Genomic DNA, 22,875 nt, shown 5'->3' with positions numbered 1-22,875 from the left:
TGGGTGGTGTGTGAGTGCCTGCCCATCCCCATACCGACCCAGAGACCAACCTGGGTGAGCACTGGGGCTGAGCCCAAGCTATCATGACCCTTCTGCTCAGCCCCTGAATCAGTCCAGAGCTGAATGGGATCAGGTTCTGACTTGGTGGAAGCCCTAAAAATATACTGTAGTATATATGATCCCATTTTTGTAGTGTTTGACTGATGCAGTACTCACTCTGAAAAGAACAGGAATGTACATCAAGAAAATAAGACATCTATGTACAAAATATATTCTAAAGAATGAATGTTCATGGAGAAAATATTGATTCCTTTATCAAGAATGAAAGGAACACTATAGGGAATTCTGAAGTTGAAAAGAATTACAGAGAGAAATTCAATTAAAAGCAGAAAGTGAACACAACTGAAAGATACACTTTATTAAATCAGAACTCAATAGTTTTGATATTGTTACAACACCAAGAAAAACTGTTGAGAAAAAAGTGTAATGCTGAACACAAGTGTAATTCAATTAGTCATTTTTCTTAGGTTTGAAAGAGTGACATACAAAACTGCTATAACAAACAATGTAAAACACTACAACTATATCATTTAAAAGTAGCACAAACTGTGGCGTTTTATCAAGGAGGAAAAACTGTCATAGGAAAATTTAAAAGTGCTTGCAGTTAAAAAGTGCATCCACAAAACAGCTGCTCATTGGTACCCATTAAAGAAACATTACGGAACAATTCAGCCAGCATAGTTCTGCACATAGATTGCACAGGCAGAGCCACCCAAAGGTCACATTACAAAGCCAACGGGAAGAAAGCTTTTGAGACCACTTTTCCACATTATTTGTTTGAACATTTACTACTTAAGACATTAATTTTTTGGTCAATGTTTGAATTTAATCCACAAAAAGAAAAGCTTCATTGAATTTAGATAGGTTTGTGAGGTATTACAGGAACTGGATGAAACCCAAATTTCAATTATATTACAATAAATAATAGACATTAAATATAATCTTTCATAGTATTACGCAAGGACAGCTGATTGAACTTGTTCTTGGAATGCAAAGCTGGAAAAAGGACAGTATCAGCTCTTCCGGAAGGACTCATTTTATGTCCTCCATCCTGTAGCTGTTCACCTGACCATTTCAAGGCTCAGCAATGAATAACAGTGGAACTGTATGGCATATGCCTTATGTTTCCATAAGTCTTACCATTAAGACTTTATAAATTATTATCATGAACACTGCTGATTCATCCTTAAAGACTCTGCATAAATAGTATATGATAAATTAAAATGGCAGCTATATTAATTATAAAAAAGCAAAATTCAGGAGTAAAAAACAGGCACAAATATTTATTGTAAAATATACAATGAAAAGTAGTTCCCACTCCTTCTGGTTCCAAAATGTGGCAATTATCAAAGCTAAATTTAATCTGAGATTTAAAGAATTATAAATAAAGATTTAGAGTGTTGCCAATTTTTTGGTACAAATACATCTTGAAAGGAAATACTGATTGGGAAAATACTATTCAAAAGATGGAATAAAGAATTTGCCTGCTCAAAATAAAATGAAATAAATTTATCAACATTGTATCCTTTTGTCGTTAATATCACTTTGCAGTGTCCTTTAATCACCAAGAGTGAATATTACAATACTCTTACACGGCATTACAGCAATCTGCAAAAACATCAGGATTAGAAATCAGACGGTGCAATGAATATGAATTTATAACCAGGCACCACGAATGTTGCTAGGATTCAGTCGCTGCAGAGCACCACTGGATGAGTCAAAAACTGGCCTCTCACTCCTCCGGCTCATTGTACTAGATGCACTGTGACTGGATACTCGTGAAGCACCTAATGGCAGGAAGAGCACACAGAAAGAGAGACCACCATGAACAAGGCAGGGCAAGGGGACTCTGAACAAATAGTCTAACACCTATACAGTACAAGAAACTTCACTTTTAGGGTAAAAAAAATACTGGATTGGATTTTAACATGTTGGGCTTCTACTTGTGTAAATCAGTTTTTATACTTCCCCTGCCCCAGTGCTGCTGTCCTGTGAGGCTTCCAAAAAGACACTTCTGAGGACTGGGCTTTATTAGGAATAGAAAGGGATGTGACATAAGAGACTTAGTAGGAATCACAAACAACCCTCTTTGTACAAGCATTAGTGATGTTCACCTTTGAAACCAACTCGAAGAAAGTGACATCAACTCCTCAGAACACCAAGGACTGAAATTCAGTTCACTAGTAACCCTGAAGATTCTTATTAGAAAAAGTATAAATATGAACTTGAATACTATTCTTGTAAAGGGATCATGAAGTACAGAAGTAATTAAAGCATTCAACACTAGTGAGAAAGCCTGACATTTGGTAGTCACATTGCCCAAGACATTCTGTTTACCAGAAAAACCTGAAAATTGGATCTTTTAAAAGCATTTATCATAACCTAGTATGCAAGTTACACATAAGCCTAAATATTCCCCGTAAAAATTTAGGCTGGCATTCTGTATTACAGTTTAGAGATTCATGATCTAAAGCTACGGATCTGTAAATGCTCTATATTCAGTAAATGCCCTGCCCCATTCACCTTAACAGCCAGCAGAAAAACAGGGCAAAGATCCAAAACACACTGCAGAAATAATCCAGTTTGAGACCACTTTAACTGCCCTGGTTCAGTGCTAGGAAAGCCTGGGAATTGTAGTTTATTGTGGAACCAGAGCTTTCTGATAGAGAAGGTTAAATATCTCACAAAACTACAGTTCTTAGAATTCCCTGGCATTGAGCTAGAGCAGTTAAAGCAGTCTCAAACTGGATTATTTCTGCAGTGTGGTTTGGACCAAAAGAGGTCTGTTCAGCTGCCAACTGGGGCACAGGGAGGAGGATGCTCTGGCCCCCTCTCACCAATAAGTGAGGGTGTGACAATCAGAAGCAGGATCTCTGTCACAATTCCTTCTGGTAGCCTTGCTCACTGGTGGTAGGTGCCCAGAAACATCCTCCTCCTTCTACCCTGATCAGCAGCTGAACAGACTTTCCTTACCCAATTAAGCTGTTGGCTGTTAAGGTGAGCTTGGAGGGGGCAGGGAGTTTGGCCCAGGGGAAGTTAATTAGTAATATATACATAACTAAGTAGTGATGCCAAGTATGAATCTAAGTATTTATTTTTCCCCTTTCCCCACTTGAATCACTTCCTAGCCCCATACACTTGAATCTTAGTGAGACTAAGGACAAGGACCTTCAAGATCATGTATCTGTGCTTGCAAGATTATGCACTAAAATACAGTATACGCGTGAGCCTCCATTTTCGCGGGGGTGTGTGTGTCCAGAATGGATCCCCCATGCAAACAGAGGACCAACTGTACAAATAGAGAAGAGCTACTTACGAGAAGGGCTGTGGTGACTTAAAGCAGACTTTCCTCGCCTAGGAGTAGGAGCAGCACTAAGGTAACTCATCTGTCGTTGATAGTCCAAGAGCTGTTCTGAGCGCCTCATACCAACTGTTGGTTTCACTGCTTCAAGTCTCTTCAAAAAAGCCTTGATTTAATTTTTTAAATAAATCAGTTTTTGTTCACAACCAAATGTTTAGAAATTATATTAGAATCATGGAAAGTCAGTTTAATCACAAAATGCTATTTTTAACCTAAGAGAACACTACTCTAAAAATCTCCAGTTCCTCCAGAGCAATTCTATGGTCAACCTCTGGCAGACGTTGACCACAGAATCGTGCCAGAAGACCTAGAGATTCCTAGAGACCGTTTTAATAAAATCTGTGAAAGGGAAACCATCGAATGTGGGAGGATGACTGTATAGCACTGTATAGGAGAGCATTTGGGCAAATAACTTGTAGTAAACAGAGATTGTGTCAAAAGGCATAATCCATACGGAGGAGTGAACAAGAAATAGAACAGGAGCCAGTGATATCTTTAATTTTAAAAGTGAATGATTCGACATGCATACCCTGGTTTATCAAGCCACAATCCAACTCTTCAGTAAACCTCAAAATTGTTGTATCAATAGTAAATCCACAGTCAAAATATTTTTATGTATTTGTGATTGCTCCACCTCAAAAGAATGTAACAGAGTTGGAGAATGTCAACTGAGGGATTTGGGGGTTTTATGCAAAGAAGGTCTTCTTACAAAATAAACTCCTGAGCACTGTGAACACAGAATTCAGACCAACTGAAAACAAAGGGAACAGTAACACAGAGACCTACAATATGCTATACTTCATTATATAACTCACTATAAATGTAGGCTTCATAAATACTTATCAAGTATCAAATTTCTTGCATAACAAGTAGATGGACTGTGAATCAAACTCTTTTGCTCTGCCGGCATGGATGCTATATACATTATATTATTATTTTACAGATTCTATGTAAAGGCCTATTACAAGATGAGTGTACTTCCATTTGCCTCAAGATGTGTTACTATGGTTACTACAGTGGTTCAGCGTTAACGGACAAAGCAAAGATACCAATGACGACAAGAACTGCTGGCTATCACGTCAGTTATTTCTATTCCACTTTATACTGTGGGCTGTATTCTTTGTGTCTTAATCACACACTAATGTGCACTCTTGGTTTTCCATCTTCTTCTTGCTTGCAAATGACAGAACTCCTTCCCAGTTTTAAGTTTTTCTAGTATCTTACCAAGGTTAACAAAGATAAGCAAATGTGAGCAACAGAGCTGCATTATTTTAGATCAATTCTTTACACAAAACAATTTAATGAGTCATTATCTATACTTTTAGAAAAACTATTTGCACAATTAGATGTACTAATACTATTATGACGTAGAGCACGCATACATTTATACATTAATGAAGTTACTTTTTGGAGTACTACCAGTTTAATTTAGTCTAGCTGTAACCAAAATTAAAATGTAAGAACTCCCCTCTCCCCAGAGTGTCTTATTACACTTGAGGTTTACCCACTAACTTCAATGACTGTATATGGAAACCAACTAGGCAGCAGGCAAAATATGCATGTGCTCACAGACTTTGGGATGCAGACTGAAGGTCATGTATCCTTGTGCTTGAGGATTTGGTGGAAGCTCCACTACACAGTAAGAAGAGACCAGCTGGTCCCAAGCATTTGAAATAAGGGAGACTCAACCTGTACTACCATTTTAATGAGGATCCACTCTTGATCAGACCATATCCACCACCCATTATCTGCACAATTTTATCCCAACCCCAAACCTGGCACAAACACAAAAATTCCCTACAGTTAGTTTTAACAGAAGGGGGCAATTTAAGAACAGATACTTTTGTGCCAACAAGGTTTTACCCATGGAACCTGTGTAACCAACCAATTACAGCACACCACCAATAGCATTAAGCCTGATGCATGTAAATTAGAACTTGAATGTTGCTGTTTGTTCCAAAAAGTTTTATTTTCCCACCCTCAGACTACGCACGTTTTCAGGTCACAAGAGAGAATGGCCATTTGCAAATAATAGCAATAGCAAGTACATTTCTATACCGCTTATCAGTGCACTTAAACACTCCCTAAGCGGTTTACAAAGTGTAACCTAATTGCCCCCAACAATCTGGGTACTCATTTTAGCGACCTCAGAAGGATGCAAGCCTGAGTTGAGCTTGAACGCTTTCGCTGGTATTGAACTCACAACCTTACGGTTTGTGAGTGAGTGGCTGCAGTACAGGCATTTAAACACTGCACCACCAGGGCTCTTTTTGCTCCTGTATCCAGATTATTTCTAGAAATCTGACCACCTTGCTTGTACTTCTCTGCCTAGATCATAACAGAAAAAATGACCTCAGAATTCCAAACATACAATACAGTTGGCCAACCCCCAGCGTGGGCTTGCCATCTGTGGATTTGAGCATCCACGGATGGCCCCACCCCATTCATCCCAATGGCATGCATGCGGCTGCACTGACAGGACTTGAGGTCCTGTGGTTTTTGGCATCTGCAATGGTGGTGGTATCTGGAACTGAACCCCTGTGGATACAATTGGCCATCTGTACTTAACTCTGTTCTAACCATATGGTTCCATCTTGCACCTGTTTTAAGTGAAAATCACAAATCCTGCAGGCCTTCAGGAGTAGAAAAACACATTTTAGATGAGGGGATGGTTGGGATATACACACACACACACACAATCATTTTAGAGAAGGATTGGTGGTGGAGTCTGTGATGGCAGAATGGTCTGTGGGAGTCACAAGTAGTCTGTGGACCTCACTTTGCTCTTTGCCCTCTAATCCTTCCCTCTCCCTCTGAGAGAAGCCGTGCTCCCATACATACAAAGTACCCATCTCTACATTTAGATAAGCTCTGCTGGCAACAGCCAGAAACTCTGCTGCTATTGTAACTACTGCTGGCCAAACACTCATTAATTTTTTTCACCTTTGAGAATCATAATACAAATGTATGAAGCAGAACAAGAATTCCATCACAGCCAGACTTTCCTCTCAATTATACAGGTGTGGAGAAAAGAGCAGGGGGGAAAAGAGAGAGAGAAGAAAAGAAGGAGATTGCTGTGGCATGAGCAATATCAGAGCACTCAGGAAGAAACATTCCCTTTTCTCTCTCTCTGAATAAATACCTGCTATATATCCAGATTTATGGGTCAGCTACTTGTTGCTCAATCCCTGCTCCCCCCTGCTCTCTACAGGCTGATCTCCCACAGGCACAAGATGCACCATACACTCTGTTTCAAGAAGGAGGCCCACATCGTGACCACCAGCAGAAACCAAGCAGTTGTTCCTCCATTAGGCTAATAACCTCCTTGCTTTAGGCAGGTTCCTGTACCCTTATGCATTCCATGAGAGACAACCGTACAAGAGGTGAAGGTGTTTCAAATGTGGCTAGTGAATCTTCAGGGGCGCTATACTTTAGTGCCAAAAGGTCCAACAAGCCTGTTAGGGATGAGCTGACAGTTCCTCGTGTGACTTTCCTTTTTAATCTCTCTCTCCCTCTTTGTAGGCAGCACTGGACACCCCCCCCCCCCCATGGAAAACTATAGTGGGTGTACAAGAACATGGTGTAAACAGATGTGCATATGACTCATTTCCTACCATTTCTTGTATTTTCTAGTTGTGTGCTTCTCCACTGCTGCCGCCATGCATTTATTGAGGGACCCATACAGGGACCTCTCCCCTCACCTGCATACTTACTATATAGTACTACTCTGCTCCTGACTCAAGGCTGTATTTGCTGCCCAAAACAAGGTCTGTTATAGCAAGAACATCAACTAACCAAATTCTCTCTGTCGATCCTTTGCTGTTCCCTCTGCCTGTTGATGGCACTGTGGTACATCTTAGTTGTTGGGCCTGAAGGTTTCTTCACAGATGCACTTTTGCTTCTGGGTTTTGTAGCGTGTTTTGTCAGTTCTTTTAAGAGCCTTTGATTTTCTCGATCAATTTGTCGTACTTCTTCTTTTGTGAAAGAGTAGTTTTTCCTTGACCCTAGAGAAGACTGATCCAAAACCATCTTCTGTTGTTCTTTTTTCTCTAACTGCAGAAAAGCTTAAAAAAAAAACAAGTTAACATTTAAATGAGCTCACTATCAGCACTTTTAACTTAACTTTTTCACACCTAACAGAAACCTAGAACAAATATCATTACTGCAACCACAGAGCTGGAAGATATTTACAATGCAATCTTGCACATGCTCACTTGCAAATCTTGCACATGCTCACTTGCAAGTACATTTAGTAGTACTTACATCAAAATAATTGTACATATGATTGTACTGTAAATAGTGCTAAGTGTACATGGTTGCTTCTGCTTCCAAAAGAAACGTACAGGGTACACTCAAGTTTTTAGGGGGAGGATTTCAACATATTGAACTATTCAAAATGATGCAATATTCAACATCAAATCCTTGCACACAAAAAATTATGCTGTACATTTTCTTTCTTAAACTTGATCTAGGACTGGTTAATATGAGCATTAGTAATGTGAATAGGTACTATGACTAATTTTGAAAATGTACATACAGTTGGTATGCCTTTCACTTACAAATTTAATGCAGACTTTCTGTCAACATAGAAAAGCTGATTAATTTACATTTCTCATAATTGCCAACATGCAACATGCAGAAAAGGTCATGGACATTAGCTAGCACACGTAGGAGCAGTACAGACTGCCCCAAAACGGCAGTCTGCACTCGCCTGTTTTAGCTCCGGAGGGACACTGCGGCTGCCAAAACACACGGCGTCCCTCCACAGTAAAAAGAACCCAGTTCTTTCAAGTTCTTTTTGGAGCGCCCAGGTTATGTCGCACTCATGACGTACGCGACGTGAGGACTCTGTGCATCACTTACGTAAAGATGACGGTCCCCGTGTGGACGGGAGGACGCCATTAGGTTGCTGCCTGCATGTACTAGGGTTCTGGAGCATGCGGTTGCTTCAGAACCCTAGTTTCGGCAGCAAGATGGCACTTTTGGTCTGTCTGTCTCGGGCCTTAAGTATCTAAAATTCTAGAGTTTCAGCACTGGAGAGTCCATTCTACCTTATACGTATGGTGGATATCAATGAATCAGTCATGGAAATGTAGTTAAACTGTATAAAATGGCATGGCAAAAGGGTTTGAATCTAGCCAAAAGAGGTGTGCTGTATACTTAAATTGAAACTTTCTTGACATGGGTCATACATTTTTCATTCTGAGAATCTTGGCACTTCTTTTTCATGACTGTGGGAAGTATGACAATCACAACAATACTCTTAGAAGTCCATACAACCCATAAAAGACTCAGATCATATTTCTAATTCATGATTCTATGAATGCCATCAGGGAATGTCATTACATTTTGCTGACTGGATTTAGGATTGCTTAGCTGGTGTGTCACAGTACAGTTTAATTCAAACTTTTATAGCATTTATACTTTGGTTCCCTAGATGTATTGTAAGTCCACTTACTCTGGAAGACCACATAACACCTGGGCATGTTAACTGACTTGTAAGAGTAAAAAAGATCTACTGTGATGTTAGAAAACTTAAGAGTTTTTAAAAGAGCTTTAAGAGTTAAAAGGAAGGTAGCATAACTCCTTCTGAAAACATTTATAAACAGAAATGTTATGGGAACATATGGTGTGTTAAAGAATTTGTTTTTGTTATGTGCTTTCATGTGTTACGAGATTCATATTCTGAAGAAAAGAAAGCAGCCAATTATCCCACAACAGGGATATGCCCATCACAAGCCAATGACAATACAGGATGAGTGCCTTTTGCATAAAATCAAGAGACTAATATAAATATTAGTCTGTACTAGAGGCAAATACTGGGATTATTTATTTCCAGGAAAACAGCGAAACTTGATACAAAGTTTTCCAAAACCAGTGAAAGGCTCTCTCACATTATTTAGTACTATTATTTCATACCAATGCAAAACTCAAATCCTTTTGCATTAATTCAACCATTCCTCTAATCTGAAAATATAATCAAACACTGGAACACAATAAAGTGAATGACACTAATGGATAAATGATAACGAGCAATAAAAAGTATAGATTAATGACACAATGCAAGATTTGCTACAAATAAATGGTCTTATTACATACAAGCATGAGTAATTAAAAACATTATTCAGTAATCTCCAAAAACAGAATAACTTCTAGTTGAATCTACATAGTTATTCAGCAGCCAAAGAGAAAAGAAACACTCCTGAAAACATAGTGGAGATGATCGACAAAAAAAAATCACATGACTGACCCACATTCTTCCTTTTACTCCAGAACAAAAACATTCAAGAATAGTCTATAAAAGTATGAAGCACACTAGCTGCAGAACATAAACATGTAATTTAAAATGCCAAACTAGTTCATCGAACATTTACAGGAAAGCAAAACACAGTAAAAATGACAACTGAGTATTTATTAGGCCTTGGTTTGGAAATTAAGCACTACTGATCTAAACTACCAAAGTATTGCAAGAAAATAGTAGTTTACAGATGACCTATTTATTGTAGAAGGTATTAAAGAACTAAAGTTTTTGTACATTTGACTTTTTTCAAAGGAAAAGACACCCAGGAACCTTGGGCCCATGTCATTCATGAATATCACCAAACAACTCTTCACGTTGGCTCTATGACTCCTAATACATTTCAATTTAAAATTATGACATAAGCACAGCTTCCCTATATTTCAGTGAAATACAACAGATTGCAACCAAGAGTGCCCTTCTACTAATAGATATGCTAAATTATGCTTTGCACTTGAATGTTATGTGACACAAACAAAACCCAAAGGTGATACTGTGCCTGTACAACCTTTTGCACTAGCAGAACTACACGTATGACTGTTTAACCTACCTATTACAGCAATGTATGAACTCTTTATGCATTTGCAGAGCTGTACTAGAGGCTATTTTCCTTCTGCTTGTAGTTCTCTGTATTCAGCTCAATAGTATTCACAACTTGGCTCTTCGTGCCAGTAGTAGCATATCCAATGGAAAATTAATATACAATAAAGCATGCTTCAATCTTTATGTACATTTGTTATAACTGCACTAATCTTTTGCTTTATTTTCCTTTACTGCTGTAGGTTTTTCACAAAGACAATGTTAAAATGAATATAAATGTTGAAAAATAGCAAATAGGATTTCAGGTTTCAGGACACTGGTATCAAATGTTCAGTTGCCTGGGTGAAGTTAGTAGAAATTCTTCCAGTTTGGTCACTAATATTTGTCCCCCATCCTATCACTTCGAAATGATGTTCAGTAATGGTGTTCAGTAATGGTATGCTGACACCTTTATGGTGAAGAGCTGGATGCCTATATGAAGTATAATGCACATTTCTGTAGTGCTGGGTCAGCATTTTTAGGATGAAGTGTAGTGAATGCTGGGCCTTTGTACTCTTCCTTCCTTCTCTGAGTGGCCATGGGAACATGGCTTTCACTTCTAGTTTAGATTAACTGACATTTTTATATCTACATTTGAACAAATGTTGATCCAAATTGTTGCTGAAGGAAACAAATGAAACTGACTTGTTTCAACTAACCAGAATGAACACTAACCACAATTTAGGACTTGGATATATTAACAACCTGGAGTTACTAAAGTGGAAGTAATAACTTCTTGTTATTACTTGCTATTGTGTCCCCCTCACAGTTACTTCATGGTTACTTCTCCTGACCCCAGAGGTTGGAGGGAGGGAGAATGCACTATACACCATAGTATTCTGAGTGAATGTAGCAGCCACTGGCAGCTACTTCTGCAAGATGCCAAGCACAGAACAAACAGATTGTCACACAGGTCCTGCACATTTACACTTCCAAACAGAAAGTAAAGATGGAGCAGATGAATATATTTGGAGCATGTTTTAGTTCCACTTCTTCTCCCACTGCCTCTTCTGCTTACTTCTTCTCTAAATGCCCTGATTCTGTATAAAGTAAATGTCCCTGACCTCCATTAAACCTTAATTGTGTGCTATGTGGTCAAATATAAACAGATCTCAAACATTTCACATACTGTATAGTTGTTCCAAACAAAGGCACTCTAGCTCAGAGGAATGAATCTTTTACTTCAAGATGCTATACTTTATGAGAAATGGCTGGAATCCAAATAGCTACTTTACACTATCTGAAAGGCACTAATTGGTTCAGGATTCTTCCCCTCCATCCCAATTTTTATTTTTATTTTTTAAAACAGGAAACTGCTACTCTCCATTATGAATTGCTTCAGCAGTCCCCTTGCTTTAAGTGGTTTTGTTGCCCTGCAGCACTGGAGACTGCTAATCAAAAGCAAGTTTCAACCTTTCAGTTCCACACATTCACCATGGTAGGGCATTGCTCTCTGTTAAATATCATAAGCAACCAGCCTTAATTCCAAATCTAAAGTGGTAGGAATAATAACTTCTATTCAGTGATCCTTACCATCTCTACTCACTTCAATTGTGAACAAAGCTTGGTGGTATTTGAGAGCTGTGCGGGTCAAAATTTATATCTCCCTCTTCATTAGCTTTTCCTGCTTCAGAATAGTAAAAGATAAATACTGTACTCCTCCTTGCTGGCAACTCCTGTGGGCTTGTCTAGTAGGGAACTGACTTGCTTGGGTTCCACTGCTTGAACAGTGGAAACAGTGGTATTCATTTTGGTCTATGCCCCAACTCTGTGGTTCATTCAGCTTGCCGAATAAAGGATGTATTTGTGCCAGAAATGGGGGAAAATTTGGCTTGGCCAACAAAAAAAGAGACCATTGTTTTAAAAAAAAAAGATCACGAAACTTTTTGGTTCTTATATGGTTCTCTGCCCAATAATACTTATACTTTTATGTTTTCAGTGTTCTATTTCCATGTTTTACATACTAGCATGCAGAGGAACAACTATGCAATACTAAGTACTGAAAAGTCACTTACACATCTCAACCCTTCATTGCTTGTAGCCTCTACATAAAGAATTTCTTCTACATTAGAGTGCTTTGGTTTTCTGCAATGGATAAACCACCCCAGTCTTGCTCTATCATACAGTCCCTATGGAGTACATTTAAAATGTATTGTTTAGTACTGAAACACAAAAAGTCACCTCAGGTAATGTAATTAAAAGTTAAAACCCTAATGGTCAAGATTAAAACAATTCATTGTAACATGCAGTGAAACTGCAACACTATAAATTCACTAGCTCAGCAAAGATGATAAAAAGCTGCATTTTTCATAAGCAGCATTCTTGACAAAAGAGGCCCAAGTAAAGGTGGCAAGCAAGTTATCACTTCGTGTCCTCACCACAGGACTGCTATAGTTGAATTTTCTCATATACAGCACACCCACGTCATACATGGCCTTCAGCTTATGCTGAAAGCCGCGCAACGGAAATTGCAATGGTGCTTGAGCCAGCAGTGCATGCGCCACACTGCGCGACATGAATGACCCCCATAATTTTCAATGGGGCTCAAGCATACACGCTATTTGCCTTACGCGGGGGGGGGGGGTGTCCCTGTGTATAAAATGTATTCAAGAAACTGTTGCAACCAATCTGGTGCCAGTTTTGTTATATACATTCACTAGAAGGCTGTTTGCTTGAGATCTGATCCCAAATGAAGAGCAGAAATGCTCTTTTTCCTTTTCACCATTGGTAGAAGTTAACTATTTATGGCAGAAATTAGAATTATGCATCCTTCTAGATGCTGTTGAACTGCAACTACCAGCAGCCCCATCAGGCAAGGAATGCTGGGAGCTGCTGTGCAAAAAAAAAACACCCTTACTCTGGGACCTCTTAGTCAAATTAGAATTTATGTCAGTGATTCCCAAAATGGGCTGCATGCCCCCCCGGGGGCAGTAAAGGGGAAAGGGGAGTGCAGGGGGGCAGCAAGTAAAAAGGGGGGCAGCAGGGGGCTTCAGTTAAAGTATTGGTGACAAGAAAAACAAGGGGAATCAACAGTCTTTAGGACCATGGTAAGGATGAGGGTTACGTGATACCTCCTTTCAGAGTCCCTTAAAACCACAATAAAGCCTCACTTCCTATGGTGGTGTCTCCTGCTCTTCACTGGGCCATGTGAACCCACTCTATTACCTGTGTCTTTCACTAGCAATGGCGTCAGCAGTTGGGAAATTCTCACAAAGCTTGGGCACAGGGCATCATTTCTGTGGCTTAGAGTAGCACCATTGTTTCAGTATGTCAGCTTTGCCGGGACTTGCTCCTGCTTTCTTTCATCAGACAAGCTGAGAGAAGAGGTAGCATAAGAAACAATGTTTGTGTGTGAGGAAAACATGTCTCCAGTGAAGGAGAGGGAGGAGTATCTGGGGTCAGTTCTTGGAAAGAGTCCTTCACCTTGGAGCCATTCCTGTAGTTAAAATATCTCCCTTTCCCTGTCCACACCAATCTACAGTCCAGAGCATGTGGCCTTTGTAAACCCCCTATACACATACTGGCTGCACCCCTCTCCACCCTATTGCACAAGAATTGAGAGTCCTTCCTCACCAAGGAGAAGCTTGTCCTTTAGCACGTGGTCACCCTGGGAGCAGCAACCAAGTAGCTTGCTGAGGCCACAAGGCCAGAATGGGTGAGAGGCATCTCAATCACTACTCAGCCAGCTGCTCGATTGCTGCTCTGAGGGTGACCGGGTGCAAAACGATCAACAACCAAACAGCAAGTTGAACAGTAACTGAGAAGCCTCTCAACTGTGTTGGCCTTTACTGCAAGATTGGCACAGTCAAGAGGCTTCTGGGTCACAGCTCAGCCAGCTGTTTGGTTGCTGCACCAAAGGTGACTGCGTGCAAAGGAAGTAGTGACCATGGTTGGTTGTTCTAAATTCGTAGTAGAACAATAGACCTAACAACAACAAATTGGCATTGGGGGGCATTAGGGTTGTTGCCCAAGAGGAAACAGGGGTGGTGGCCTGAAAAAGTTTGGGGACCACTGATCTATGTGATCATTCATACTAAACTGAACAGCAGTTGAGCAAAACTGAATAACTTTAAAGGAATGTCTGAAAGTGAACAAAAAATATAATAGTTAACTACGGTATATAGAAACTCACGGCTTGGGGCCAAAGCCTTCATTGGAAAATGATTGTATCCCTAAATAAAAATGCATGGATGAAACCACTGTAAGACACATGTACTAGAAGACTCCATAGCCACATTCAAGACTACATGTGTGACATCACACAAATGCAGCACAATCCAAAATGGCAGCATCAAAGAATCACGTATCAGCTATGTTCTTTCACAACACTGGTCAAAATGGCTATAGGTAAAATATGATTGGGGGCTGAAGGAGACAGTGGTTGAAGAGATTTAAAGGACAACCTAAAGCCAAAAGTTGTAGTTTTGGGAAATCAGCCCACTATTTTTTATTGGGTTTGTAGAATCTCTAAAAGTATCTCACAAGTTCAATTATTTTTGCATCCTTCACTAGCAGGGAAAATTGGGGATATGTGTGTATCAAGTTTGATACTAAGCAGACAAAATATGAATAATGTTCTAAAGGATTAACTTTGACTAGAAGTATGAAAAAATGTCATTTATTTTTTTAGATTTACAAAAAAGATTTAGGGATACACATAATGCCAAACTATATAATGATAATGTTAAACTTAAAAATAAAGGGACTTAACTATAAAATACGTTTTACTGTATATGCAAATAACTCCTTGTGACAGATAAACTGTAACTAGGACTTTTTTTTATAAACCTAAAAACTGAGTTCACTTTTGGAAAGTTGTGCTGCATATAAAATGCCAGTTGATGCTGTGGATCTTAGCTATCTTCCTGAAGAAAAACAGCTATTCTGCTATTTCTATGATTGTGACCTTTACCATGAGCCATCCCCAAGTACATGTGCAGCACTCTCCTTTTGCATGGAATAGCCTGGAACTAGGACTATGACAACAGCAGCTAGAAATAAAAGAGACTTTCATATGCAAACTTCATCCCTGACATATTTGATATTTTAGTGGAGTGTAAAATACTATGCCAACATACTTATAACTATTTCTCCTGTTAAACAATGCCATGTCAGCACCTAGAAGTAGATTTCTTTAATTATATATACCAAACGTTACTCAGTTTTAAAAAGCCCATTCTTTCTGTGCTTCTCTTTAGAACTCCTCTTTTAATTTCTCCCTCTCTTTATTATATTGGTTGTCTTTAGCTCAGCTATTCTCACCTATTTTTCTTCAGCAAATTCCTGAAAACTGGGATGCTTCATCACATTGGCCTGTATCACACTTTATGGAGAAACTCCCTTTCTAGCTGTTTAACTCTTGAAACACTTCTGGCATTGGAAAGATTGCTGCCAGCATGTCATAATACAGAATATGCTTATGTGACATCAGCAGTACATCATAATAGATTGCCACAGGGCAAATAATATGGGATGACATCTAAGGCCTAACTCCCACTATGGCTTAAAACGGATTGTGATTCCAATTGATCTGGTTTAAACCACTGTGGCTCCCACTTAATTCGAATAGCTGAAGCAATTCGGAAAGGGGGGACATGGTTTTTACCTATTTAACCCACGTCAAAAAGATGCTGGTAAAATGAAGTGTTTTTTGGGCTGAATCAATTTATTTGGAAATAAATAAATTCAGCCCAAGTGGGAACCAAGGTAGACTTGAATTGGATTCGAATTCAACCTGGTTCCCACTGGCAGCGGCTTCCCCAGCCTCCTGGCCATACCCCCATGCCTGCTCCATCCTCCCAGCCTGCCTCTCTTCTTCCGCCCCAGCGTGCCTCAGTACTCCCTTTCGCCCTGGCTTCTCCTCCGCCCCCGGTATGGCCAGGTGGACGGAGGGAGGCATGAAGGGGAAGCCACGGCTGTCACTTCCTGCACCAATTCTTGAAACTGGCGCAAACATAGTTAGAACCACTCTGTTTGCTGAACCGGTTTCAGGAATCGGTTCAAGAATCAAATCAAGAGGTAAGTGGGAATGAGGCCTAAAATAATGTGTAACAGAGTCAATAAAAGTTATCACATGATGGCAACATGAAAAGTAAAGCTCCCTCTTCTGTATGTAGAGCCAATGCTAACCTTGAGGTCTATGTTCAACAGATAATTAGATCATTTTCCTATGTGCCTATTCTAATTCCTTTATGTTCAAAGACATATAAATGGCTCAATTCCTCTAAAATATCTGAGTAACATTTAAAATGTATATTATGTTATCTAAAGTTCAAACAGCAGGAATAAGCTACATGAAATAACTACATACAGCCTCCAAATTATAAGTAGAAAGATCATAAAGATGAAATTTGAAATTTATGTCTATCCAGGGAAAAAAGGTAACACTCAAATCTACCCTCAGATATCTTCTGAATATAGATATTGGTATACCTCAGTTTACAAAGGAGTTCCTGAGTGCTACTTCTTTAAAAAAAAACGCTTTGGTACCAGAAGCAGAATAACACTGAGAGAATACAGGCCTATGTTTTTTTAACATGCTGGAGAATACCTGAAGAGAGAGGCTGTACTCCTCTTTTATTTGTTTTGCTTTCATACATGCTCAGTAAGGGATTTTGGAGGCAGATGCTATTTACCTTGTTATTTTAGACAGCTACACAGACCTACAGTAGAATCTCATTCTTTCTCAGCTCAAGCTTTATTGCAGCAGACACACTGCTGCAATGTGACATTGTAAGCATGTTTGTCCAGCCCTCCTTCATCCTCTCAGTGTGGATGCTGCTTAAAAAAACCTCTCCCAAATAGAGGGGCAGGGGAGGAGACAGACATAAAAAGACTCTGGGGCTCAACAGATGGGGAGAAAGGGGAGGCAAGACAGCGGCCCTTTCTGCCCCCGACAGAAGCCACAGCAACCAAATGGGAGCAACCAAACCTCTGGGAGCCTTAAAAAGAACCCACTCCCAGCTGGTTCTTTTTAGGGTGCACGTGTGGTGCCATTAGCGTGCTTGCGCATGCTGATAACATCCATGCAGCACGGGGCTGTTTGGGTGCTGTGTCAAACAGACGTTATCATTGTGTGCCCCGTCTGTATCATTGGGACCAGTGATTGCACAGGTGGCGGGCGGTAGGGCTCAGGAGCATGCAGACACTCTGCTCTCCTGAGCCCTAAAATTGGCCTCAGGCTGGCGCATAGCGCCAGTCTGTACCAGGCCTCAGAATTTAAAAGAAAGTTCTTTCCTATATCTTTATTACATTTTTCACATTAGTCATATGATCAGAGAAATCATCTCAGAAAATTAGTCATATGATCAGAAAAATCGTATCTTGAATTAAAGCTACATAGAAGAACATGGTAGCTGAGATTCTGCATCTATGTTCTATAGTGCTACCACTGAAAATCTACCTTTTCTGCAGAGCTGAGGTTTCTAAAGACACCTGCTGCAGTGTGTCCAGGTGTAGAAAATGAGCTGGATGTGTTTTTGCTCATCCCTCTACTGCTTGGCAACATGGAAATGGCTTTGTTGGAGGGGGGAGACTGTGCTGCTGAAAAGGTAGGTTTGGGGAGGCATTTGTTGTTGTTATTGTATGTACAATGACCATAAAACTGAAATATGATGTTATAATATAAACTTACCACATTATAAAATTCAGATACATAGTTGTGTTAGTCTGGAACATCACTATGCAAAGGGATCTTGTAGCATCTTGGAGACTGAGTGAAATAACTTTTAACATTAATTTTCATACATCAGGTCTACTTCCTAGTCTATGAAACCTTATGCCACAACTTCTTTTGTACAGTTTGTCTCACAGGTGCTACAAGATCCCTTTGCTTACTACATTATAATTAATGAAGAAGATGCCAGCCAGAGTATTTATCACATTAAAAACATCTCTACTGCTTTCCTCTTCTGGCCAAGCCATTTTCAATTTCACTTGAATGGTAGAATAAATTGCACTTGCCAATAACTGAGGGGAAAAATCTTCAATAGAGAAACTTAATTCATACTAAACCAAGTATCTGTTCTCCCCATGTTTACTTTTAAAAGAAAGTAATGACATCAGGCACAAGCTTATTGATTTAAAAAAGTGCTGAATATTATTTTCAGTAATGTGATTTCCCATTAGAAAAAATGAAGTTTGAAGGTAGCACTGCATAATGAATTACATTGATCTTAACAGTGGAACTGTATACAGCAGTAACTGCACGTACAGCACAGTAATGCAGAAGCTGTCCTACATCAGATCAGATCCCATCTAGTATCCAGAGTGGAAGGAGAAATCAAAGATCACAGGCAAAGGTCTGTCTCCTCACTTGCTACTCAGGCTATTTACTTGTAGATGTCATGGATTAAATCTGGGACCTTATGTATGGAAAACCATGTGTTCTACTACTGATTCCCTTGTGGGAATCTCTTCCCCCACAAGGGTGTGCAGGTTTATCTGTACACAGAATCCATGGCTTTTTGCACCCAGACTGCAAATCACTTAACTAGACATACAAACCAAATACACACATGGAGACAGAGGTGCTCTCAAAGCAAATCAGAAGCCTGTTTCAACTTCTGGAGGACTTAAACAGAAAGATGAAAATCTGTGTAGATGTGTAATGTGCATGTGTGAGAGCTATGGTTTAACTGATCCTAATTTATTAAAACAATGAAAGAAGACACTTAGCTGAGAATCCCTGCAATGGCAAAACAGCAATGTGAGAAACTCCAAAGGGAAGAAATTATGTAATATAGGTTGAGCATCCCTAATCTGGAAATCTGAAAACCTGCAAAATCTGAAACTTTTTGTCATCAGCCACCCACTTTTGTCTTTGAAGTGGCAGCTGTGGCACCCCTGCTCATATATTTCTTAGAACCTCAGTCTCTCTCCAGTACCACTTTTCATATACAACACAAGCAGCAAACGAACAAGACAGGAGGTTAGAGAGAGACACAAGAATCAATAAAATGGTAGGAAGTGTGATTAGCACAGATCCTCATTCTCTCTCTAGCCTTGCATCTATCTTCAACTGCAATGCTCTCTAACCTCTAATCTCTAGCCTCGCAAATACAGTACTTACTATGTTACTTATGTTGTGTACTGTGCATTGTATATTATGTATATGCAAATACAGGTATCCCAAAATTAAAAAAAAAATCCAAAATATAAGATACTTATGGTTCTAAGCATTTTAGATAAGGCATACTCAACCTGCATGAAGGTTTTACTTATCAGAAAATACAGATTAGTTCACCAGACAGTAACTCTGGTCCAAAACACACTGCAGAAGTAATCCAGTTTGAGACCACTGGGTACTGTAGTTTCGTGAGATATTTAGCCTTTTCTGCTATGAGAGCTCTCATGCCACAACAAACTACAAGTCCCAGGATTCCCTACCACAGAACCAGGGCAGTTAAAGTGGTCTCAAACGGGATTATTTCTGCAGTGTGTTTTGGACCACAGTTGTCATTCTTTTGAATGGTAAATGCCACTTCTCTCAGAGTTCAAGTAAAAGTCTTGATAAAAATTGCTGTTACTCTGAACTCCACTTGCTTCTTTTAATAAATATATACACACACACATTTAATTATATTCTCATGAATTTCTGGTTTACTTTCACCTATACAAATTATTATGCTAATAATAAGACATGAACACATACCTTGGTACGACTTTGTAAGCTATGAACATATGCATCAAGTACACAAATAACAGCTTTGCAAAATGATGGATAAATATTTAAATGTCATAGGGATGATTAGTATTCTTGCATCACATGTTTAAGTTTGACTTGTTACCCAAACATTTTTAAACAAGTTAAAAAAAACATCAAAAACCCACATATACTAGTTTTGCCTCAGTGATAGTGGTTTGAATTCTTAATTTCCTATGTCATTTGGGAAGATAAAAGTTGTTTTATAGACCATTTCTTTCCACAAAATAATTGGAGGGCCTCTGTTTTAATTCATCATCCTGTCTCAAGTACAGTTAAACAGTTATATTTAAAAATTTGTATTTTTTTAAACCCAAAGACTCCTCCCCATGCTTTTAAATCAATTCTAAGTTAAAAGTCACCTCTCAAAAGATTATTCAAGTCCACAGCTTCGTTCAGGATCTTTTGCTGACATCTGTGATCCAGCTCAGGTTCTAATGAAAAAGAGAAAAGCAAGAAAAAATTGTTCTTAGAAGTACAGTGTTTTTTACCATTTAGGCACCATATTTAGATTCCTCAAACTTACCATATAACTCCTGGTTCACATTCTCTTGCCTTTTAACCTTCAGCTTCTTATCATTGGATGCTGCAACTTCAAAAGACTGGATGGGACTGATGTCTGGTGTTGAAAGAGGGGTAACATCAGTCACAGTATCTTCAGATTCTTCTGCATAGTCACTTGGCCTTGGTTTTACTTCCATTGACTTTATTCCTGAGGCAGATTTTTGTTTTGGAGAACGGAGTGCTAGGTTAGACATGCTGTTCTTTTTTGAAGAAGAGCATGAAGAGTCTGACAAGCAACCATCTGAATCTATGTCTGAACAATCTGTATCAGAATTGCAAGATGAGGAGGAAGAGGAAGATGAGGACAGTTTGACTGCAATATTCTTGCTAACCTTTGCACTACTTGATTGCTTAGACAATTTAAATCTAACTTTCTGGTTTCTGCTATCATCACTGCTGTCTTCTTCATCTGTATAGTAATTTTCTTCACATTTTTTATCTGTTTGGGGAACCTGATTTGGAATATTCTTTTCATGCATTATACTATTTGCTGAGTTTCCTCCAGATGAACTTGCATTTTCTAAATTCAGAGAAGCTAAGAAAGATGCAGCATCCTCAGGTTGATAAGCACTATTGCCCAAGGTATCTTCCTTTTGCAGTTCTGCCTCTTTCTCTTGTCTTTCTTCCTTGGACCAGACACCTTCCACCACTTCGGTTTCAATATTCAAGTTACAATTGCTTTGAACTGTATCTTCTGTTTGTGGAATTTTACCAATGTCTTCCCCATCTATTTTTGTTGCGGTTCCATTTTTCTTCACCTCCTCCTCAAAGTCACTGTCAAAAAAGGAGTGATCCACTTCACAGTCTGATACATCTTCATATTGATGGTTCATGATGAAAAGAAAGTTGACGAAGTATTTCCTGCAAGTGGAAAACTGACATTAATATACCAATAGATAAGGGGGAGGGCACACATGTTGCTGTGAACCTTTCTTTGTAGCTTTATTATATGAAACCTTATACATATGTTTAAATCTATGCAAACCAAAGATACAGCCGTGTTAGTCTGTAGAATCAGTATGTAGAGTGATTTTCTTGCACCTTTGAGACTAACTGAAAGAGGGAAGTTGATAGCATGAGCTTTTGTAGACTTCAGCCTACTTCCTCAGATGCATTTAGTAGATCACTAAATGCATCTGAGGAAGTAGACTGAAGTAGACTTAAAGGTTCTACAAAATTTCTCTACTATGCAAACCAGTACAACTTGAAAAAAATCCACTTTACAACCACAGTGATTTCATATTGTATCCCATACAGGGAGAAAAGCAGGCTATGAAACAGGCAAAATAAATAAATGGATAAAATATTTTGGTAATATCTTTCTCTACAATTTCATAACTGCATCAAGTAACCTTCACTCTTGTACTAGAAGAAATTACTAGTATCTGTTCTATGTCAAGTGAAATACTGTACAATTCACCATAAAATAGGCAGTAAGTATACTTCAGATAACACAGTAAATGTATTTGTTCATTCAGTCATATTTTATACAGACTGAGAATCCCTTATCCAGAATTCCTAAATGCTCCAAAATCCAATATTGTCACATGGGTGGTTGAGATAGTGACACTATTGCTTTCTGGTAGCTCAATTTACACAAACTTTGTTTCATACACAAAACTATTAAAATATTGTTTACGTCAGGCCCTCCGTATCCGCAAATTTGCCATCCGTGGATTCTAGCATCTGCAAATGGCAAGCCTCCAGTTTCCTGATGCTGCAGCCACTGCCACTACTTTCCTCTTCCTCTTCTTCTTCCTCCTACCAGTCTTCCTCGTCCTCCTCCGAGCAGTCCTCCTGGTCATTGTTTTCTTTCTCCTCCTCCTTGCAATTGCCACCCCTGCCTTTCTCCTACTCTTATGCTAGAGAAGAGCAGCTTCTGCTGACAGCAGCGCAGCCCCTCACAGCCCTGTGGGCACCTACTCCTATTTGTAAGAAGATACCCTTTTTGGGTGGTGGTGGCAACGAGGAGGAGGAGGAGAAGGCAGCAGCTGCAAACTGGGTAGGAACTTGAGCATCTGTGGATTTTGGTATCTGCAGGGGGGACTGGAATGGATTCCCAAGGATACCGAGGTCACACTGTATAAAAGTACCTTCAGGCAATGTAGCAATAGCAATAGCAGCTTCATTTATACACCGTTTCATACCACACTAAACAGTCTCTAAGCAGTTTACAACTGTAAGCTAATTGACCCTAACAAGCTGGACACACACACACGCGCACACACACACACACACACATACATAATATGTATATGAACCATAAATTAATTTCATGTTTAGACTTGGGACCCATCTCCAAGATCTCAT

At 39.3% G+C, this 22,875-nt stretch overlaps 1 protein-coding gene across 1 annotated transcript in view; it reads right to left on the bottom strand.

Moving 5' to 3' along the window:
- Positions 1-399: 399 nt before the first annotated feature.
- Positions 400-22,875, bottom strand: part of CFAP97 (cilia and flagella associated protein 97) — a 29,964-nt gene continuing 7,488 nt past the window's right edge. The window contains exons 2-6 of the mRNA XM_089525381.1: positions 20,528-21,426; positions 20,364-20,435; positions 7,217-7,485; positions 3,377-3,527; positions 400-1,847 (exon numbers count right to left, since the gene is read on the bottom strand). Of these exons, the coding sequence (XP_089381507.1) occupies positions 1,717-1,847; positions 3,377-3,527; positions 7,217-7,485; positions 20,364-20,435; positions 20,528-21,398 (1,494 nt within the window). The 5' untranslated portion in view covers positions 21,399-21,426 and the 3' untranslated portion in view covers positions 400-1,716. The remainder of the gene's footprint in view (positions 1,848-3,376; positions 3,528-7,216; positions 7,486-20,363; positions 20,436-20,527; positions 21,427-22,875) is intronic.

Source organism: Sceloporus occidentalis, unplaced genomic scaffold (assembly GCF_023333645.1).
Source record: "Sceloporus occidentalis isolate IW3139 unplaced genomic scaffold, rSceOcc1.0.p SCAF_5, whole genome shotgun sequence".
NCBI classification, from domain to species: Eukaryota; Metazoa; Chordata; class Lepidosauria; order Squamata; family Phrynosomatidae; genus Sceloporus; species Sceloporus occidentalis.
Note: the sequence above shows the minus strand (reverse complement) of the source record. Positions and strands in the feature narration are given on the sequence as shown.